Source organism: Corvus hawaiiensis, chromosome 2 (genome assembly GCF_020740725.1).
Source record: "Corvus hawaiiensis isolate bCorHaw1 chromosome 2, bCorHaw1.pri.cur, whole genome shotgun sequence".
NCBI classification, from domain to species: domain Eukaryota; kingdom Metazoa; phylum Chordata; class Aves; order Passeriformes; family Corvidae; genus Corvus; species Corvus hawaiiensis.
The window spans coordinates 122,376,618-122,383,118 of NC_063214.1; the positions used below are offsets into that span (position 1 = coordinate 122,376,618).

The 6,501-nt window shown below is 49.0% G+C and overlaps 1 protein-coding gene across 2 annotated transcripts; it reads left to right on the plus strand.

Moving 5' to 3' along the window:
- Positions 1 to 1,153: 1,153 nt before the first annotated feature.
- On the plus strand, positions 1,154 to 4,508 carry DNAJC28 (DnaJ heat shock protein family (Hsp40) member C28). Of its 2 annotated transcripts, none has more exons than XM_048292269.1 (3): positions 1,154 to 1,377; positions 2,269 to 2,474; positions 3,163 to 4,508. In XM_048292269.1, the coding sequence occupies exon 3, from the start codon at positions 3,213 to 3,215 to the stop codon at positions 4,308 to 4,310; it is 1,098 nt and encodes a 365-aa protein (XP_048148226.1). In that variant the 5' UTR covers positions 1,154 to 1,377; positions 2,269 to 2,474; positions 3,163 to 3,212; the 3' UTR covers positions 4,311 to 4,508. The 2 variants fall into 2 exon arrangements, with proteins under 2 accessions (XP_048148226.1, XP_048148235.1); XM_048292278.1 differs by having other exon boundaries at positions 1,155 to 1,377; positions 2,269 to 2,418.
- Positions 4,509 to 6,501: the final 1,993 nt, after the last annotated feature.

The following is a 6,501-nucleotide window of genomic DNA, read 5'->3' on the forward strand; positions in this document are numbered from 1 at the left end:
AGCGCAAACAGATCCAGGGTGCTGTTTCCTCCTGACAGGAAGCAGCTCCCTGGATGCTGTTTACCTCCCACTGGGATATTGGGAACTGTCATCTGCCCCCAGGGAGAGCTCTGCATCCTCATCTTCTTCGCATTGGGAGAGCCCTTTGTCCTCATCTACTTCCCATGGGGACATGTCTTGGACATTATAGTCTTCCCCAAAAGACAGCTCTTTGTCATATTTGCTTTCGTCTTGGGAAAGCTTATTGTCGCTGCTGTTATCCCCTTGGGACAGCTCCTCGTTCCTGTCATTCTCCCCTTGGGACAGCTTTTTCTTTTGCTTGTCTGGGCCCTGGGATGGCTCACAGTCATTCTGCTTTTCCTCTCGGGAGAGCTCAGTGTCATTTTCCTTTTGGAACAGCTTCAAGTCACTCTTGTTATCCCCTTGAGAGAGCTCCTGGGCGTCATCCGCCCCTGGGCACACCTGTTTTTTCTTTAGTTCATCTTCCCACTCTTTGTCCTCTTCCCACTGGAACATTGAAGACAGACACCTCCAGCAGGAAGGCACACGAAGCAGTGTTCTGTAACAGGGATAACCCAAGGACAACACAGGAACAACAACCACTTTGTGCCCTCCTTATTTCATGGAACATTTTCCTGTTTGAAAGAACAGGGGCAGCTCCATGTGCAGCCCAGCCTGACTTTTGTCAGCCCCTGGGTTCACACACAGGGAGATAAAACGTGACCTGTGGAGCTGCAGTGGAACGAACAGGTCTCATTTTGGAGCAGGCACTGCTGGATATCAACCCCTGCTTTGCAGCAATTTGGAAAGCTTGGCAGAGGTGAGACACGTCCTCACTGCTCTCACAGCAAGTACTCCAATCACAGAGCGCAGCATTAACCGGGAGAGGTTTGTCTGTTGTCCCACTCCCTGCTGCCTTGATGCAGAGCTTCCCAGCCCACCTGCACCCTGGTGACCATGACCAGCTCCACCAGAGCACCGCCCCTCACCGCCCCACCACGGCTTCTTCCCGCCCCTCACGGCTCCCGCCCCTCACGGCTGCGGCGGCGCTCAGGCGCCCCCCGGCGGTGAGCGGGGAGAGGCGAGACCTTCTCCCCGCCTCCTCCCTCACTTCCCTGCCTTTCTCCCCTCTCCCTCTCCCCGCTCCTCTTCCCTACTTCCCTGTCTCCCTCACTCCCCGTTCCCCCGGCCCTCCCGTCTTGCCCCATTCCTTCTCCTCCTCCATTGTCCTCCCTTTCCCCTCTCTCTCCCCCTCTCCCTCCGTCCTTGAGCGCAGGGTCAAAGCCGCGGCCCGTCCCCTCCTCTTGCCGCCGGCCCCTCCTCTTCCTGCCGGGCGCCGTTCCCGGCCCGTTCCCGAGGCCCGGGCGGCGGCACCAGGTGAGGCAGGGCCGGGCCGGGGTCGCAGGTGCGGGGGCCCTACGGAGCAGGGAGGGCGGGAGAGGGGGCGGCTCCTGGGGGGCCCAATCCGTCCCCCCTTCCCAAATCCCAGCGGTGATCGCTCAGTTCACACTGCCAGAGAGTAACCCCCCCCCTTTCCCAGCCGGCGCCCCCGGGGGCTTGAGGGTTCTACATATGGTTCTTTAATGAACCATATGTTTATTAAAATCGAGGCTACCGAGTTATGAGAAAGTCGCTTTCTGAGCAAAAATTGAATTTAAAAAGATCATTTATTGATACTTCTGTTTAAGTAGTAGTTACACGGGGTTTTATGGCTGTATGAAAATCAGTTGTTATCTCTGTCCATCACCCAGATGGAATGAAATCACTGCATCATAGATAAAAAGTGTTAATGAGCTCCATTATCACAAGCTGATGATTTAATACCTTACATGGATCAAAGCCAGCTGAAAACATTGAGAATTGATTCAGTCCCAAGTACTTGTCCTTTTCCTTCTCTGTGTTAGGGCAGAAGGGCAATTTGGTGTGTGCAGAAGACGTAAATGCTGCTTATTCTTTAATTAACCTTGAGGAGTTGATTTGACCTAGTTTTTTGTTTGGAAATGGAGTGAGCAAAAAAGATGTTGCCCTCTGTGAGTCTAGCTCCACTGATCCAGCATTTCCCTAAGGATTCCCATGAATGAAGAGAGGTTGGCTGATGTGTAACTGGTGTGTCCAGTTTGTGTTATATTCTTCCACGCTGATTTTACGTAAAGACTGACTTTGTCACCTGCTGAGGTGTTGCCTTTGCTGTGTCCCCAGATAACCCAGAATCACTGGAATTGCTGCAGAGGAACATACTGACTGCTATTGATCTGTTCTGAGTTCCAGGTTTATGCCCGTCTGGCACCAGCGAAGGAGTTTGGCCACTGCTGGGATACAAAGGCTGATCTAAGTGAATCTGTAACCTGAGGGATGATCCAGATGTTGCTGTGAAATACCAAAAATGTGCTGTGATGACCTCCTTTGCAAATGTACCAGGTCGTTAATCTTGAGGCATTGATCCATGGGAGTAGGACATTGAGCTGTTGCTGAATGTAGGTACAGAGGAAAAAGGAGGCATTTGTTTCAGCAGCTATTGCTCAGCATCAACCTTATTTCCAGTTTACACTGGCATGAGTTTGCTGAAAGGCAGTAAAGGCAATACAATAAATAATAAAAAAAATAAAGGCAATAAAAATGCTTCCTGGGAATTCTTCAGTGCAAAACAAACCTGTGTTGTTGTTGTTGTCATACCAGGAAAAAAGTAAATTGTGAATTAAATTTCATTTACATTGGAATACTACTACTTCAATAGTAATTAATTAGAAATGTAAATTAATGGCTTTAAGCTTAAGGAGGGCAGAGCTGGATGGGATATTGGGCAGGAATTGTTCCCTGGGAGGGTGGGCAGGCCCTGGCACAGGGTGCCCAGAGCAGCTGGGGCTGCCCCTGGATCCCTGGCAGTGCCCAAGGCCAGGCTGGACATTGGGGCTGGGAGCAGCCTGGGACAGTGGGAGGTGTCCCTGCCATGGCAGGGGTGGCACTGGATGGGCTTTAAGGTCCCTTCCAACCCAAACCATCCTGGGATTCTGTGATTTCAATATTAGTCTATAAAAGAAAAAAATACTGCTGAATTTTAGTAGGGATTTCTTTAATATATCAGGCTAAAGATAAGACTTTTGCCCTGGAAGTTCTTTAAAGAAAAGGGTGTTTAACATGGTTTTTGTACAAATGTGTCTGTAGGTTGTTTATGATGTAGCTGCATCTGAAGAAATCCCCAGTGGCTTTGTGTCATGCTGAGTAACAACATGGGACATGGTTTCATGGGACGGGGAGCCATGATTCCAAGGAAGCTGAAGCCGTTTCTCTGCAGGATGTTGTCGGGTTACAAACCCAAAAATGACATCAAGGACTCTTACAAAATTCTGGGGCTCGAGGAAGGATGTTCCCTCGATGATGTCCGAAACTCCTATCGAAATCTTGCCAAAAAATACCACCCGGACAGCAGCTCCGGCATGGCTGATTCCAAGGCCTTCATAAGGGTGGAGGAGGCCTACAGGGTAGTGCTCAACGACCTGGAAGCCAAACAGATATCGGATCCCGGCGAGGAGGAGGAAGACCAGTTCAAATCCAAATCCCTGCAGCACAGACACTACCTGAGCTTCGAGGGCGTGGGCATCGGCACGCCGAGCCAGAGGGAGAAGCAGTACATGCAGTTCCGCGTGGACCGTGCCACCGAGCAGGTGCTGCAGTACCGGCAGCAGAGGCTCGAGAACCGCTACGCCGGCAGCGACCTGAGCAGAGCCGAGGACGTGAGGCAGAGCAAGAAAGTGAAGATAACTCAGGCGGTGGAACGGCTGGTTGAGGACCTCATCCAGGAATCCATGGCCAAAGGAGACTTCGACAACCTCAGTGGCAAAGGGAAGCCTTTGCAGAAGTTCTCGGACAGTCCCCACATCGACCCCATGACCCACAACCTGAACAGGATCCTCATTGACAATGGGTACCAGCCCGAGTGGATCCTGCTGCAGAAGGAAATCCGGGAGACCATTGAGCTGCTGAGGAAGAGCATCGTGGCCTCCAGGAGGAAGCTCGGGGAGCCGATGACGCTGTCGGAGCAGAAGCAATGGGGTCGGGTTTGCGAGCAGTTTGCAGAAGACATCAGGAAATTAAACAAGAGAGTCGACAACTTCAACCTGGTCGTGCCCATTCTGAGCAGGCAAATGGTGCATTTCAGCACGGACAAGGAAATCCTCCGAGCACAAAAGACTTACGAGGCTGTCATGGAAAAGGTTTCTGATTCAGACACGAAGGAAAACGAGGGGGAAGAGGGTAAAAGGTTTGGGTGGAAGTCTTCTCTCTTTAAGTGGTTAAAACTTACACTGAAATAATTTCATACTAACTCCTCTTGTCAAGGTTTTGAATGCACTTTATTAATGAAATGTAGCACTAGACAAATTTCAGGTTCGCTGAAAATGTCAAATCCACACTGTCACCCCACTTAATGGAAATTTGGTTGTGTGATGGACGTTTGCATTATAAATAATTGAGTTATTTTTAAATATTATTAAATTAAATGTGCCAGCTTGGGCTGTGGTGGAGTTAATTTTTCTCACAGTTAATCTGGAGCTGTGTGTTGGATTTGAGCTGGAGGCAGTGCTGCTCATTCCATGTTTTTATTGCTGGGCAGGGCTTGCACAGCACCTTTTTTGCCCCTCACACTTCCCCACCACTGAGCAGCTGCTGGCTGGGTTAAACCACAGCAGCAGCAAATCAGTTCTTCTCTTGCAGGTCATTTTCCTTCTGCTGAAATCCAAATTAATGCTTCACTTCAGCAAAGAGCGTAATCACTTTTACAGTCTCTTATCACTTCAAAGGGGAAACCGAGGCATAAGAAAAACACATTAAAGTGGAGGCAAACCTCTTGCTGTGCTCTGATTCACCTTTGCACTCCTATTTAAATACTTAGAGCTCATGAATTTTTGGCAGGTTCTCTGCATGCTTTTTAAAAGCACATTCACCTCTTTAAGGCTAAATTCAGTGGCCTTGAAGGGACGATTCTGGATGTCTGGACTTGGACTGTACACGTGCACAAGTCCATTTTTGCATCTTTAACACAGAAGGAGCAGAAGGAGGTCTTGGAAATTTATTTATTGGTGAACACCCCCTGCCATGGCAGGGACACCTCCCACTGTGCCAGGCTGCTCCAAGCCCCAATGTCCAGCCTGGCCTTGGGCACTGCCAGGGATCCAGGGGCAGCCCCAGCTGCTCTGGGCACCCTGTGCCAGGGCCTGCCCACCCTCCCAGGGAACAATTCCTGCCCAATCTCCCATCCAGCCCTGCCCTCTGGCACTGGGAAGCCATTCCCTGGCTCCTGGCCCTCCATGCCTTGTCCCCAGTCCCTCTGCAGCTCTCCTGGAGCCCCTTTAGGCCCTGCAAGGGGCTCTGAGCTCTCCCTGGAGCTTCTCCTCTCCAGGTGAGCACCCCCAGCTCTCCCAGCCTGGCTCCAGCAGCTCTGTGTATGAATGTGTGTTTATTTCCATAATTATTCTTGTTCGTAATGAGAACTTAATTAATGATACTTTTCTGAAGGTCCTTTGACATAATACGCTTGAAAACCCCACATTTTGATTCTCATTACGATCTGCAGGAATTGGATCTGCATTGCTGTTCAGACAATCCAGTGGGAGATTTCAAGAGCAGATTGAATTCATGGCACAAGGGTAAACAGAAACCTGGCTGCAGTAAATGGGACCCACTTTGGCTCACAAGCATCAGCAGTTTCAATACTGGAGGTGCCATAAAGGGTGAAGCAGCAGACAGGGATTTTTATGTTCTTATTAAAACCAGTTGGGTTGAAATGGGGCAGGTGTGACCTGACTGAGGCACTTTAAATCAGCCTTACACTGATGTAATCCAAAACTGCCAGGCACAAAAATCCACTTGTGCTACATTTACAGTGATGATGGGAAAAATAATTTCCACTTTTATTTTCCCCAGGTGTGTGGAGGAGTTCAGCTTTTCAGGGCTGCTCTATAATTTTGTTGCTCTGAGCTCACAAAATCTTAAGAGCAGTATTTAGTCAATACTTCCAGAGGAAGTGTTCCAAGGAATACCAACTACCACATACAGAAAACCCAGGAGAGAATGGCCTTCAGAAGGAATTTTTCTGGCTGACACTGGACTGTTAATTTGAATTTGATAAATGTTATTTTATGACTGGAAAAGAGGTGCAATCATTGCTGACCCCCAATCCAAAACCCATGTTGCTTATTCCCAGAACTTCCTATTTGTTGGTCTAATGACCACATGCCTTGTGGCTTGAAAGGCTTAAGTGACATCATAATACTTAATATGACGACAAAAGATGGCATTTATTTATTTATTATTAAGATACAGTATTTGAGGTATCAGTTTTCCTCAGGGTGAGGAATCAGTTTCTTGCCCAACAGGACAAGTGGGAATGGCTTAAGACTGAAAGAGAGATTTAAACCAGGTATTGGGAAGAAATTCTTTCCTTCTGTAGGCACTGCCGAGTCCTGAGGATTTCTCTTTTTCAGAGTAGTAACATCTCGGGATGAA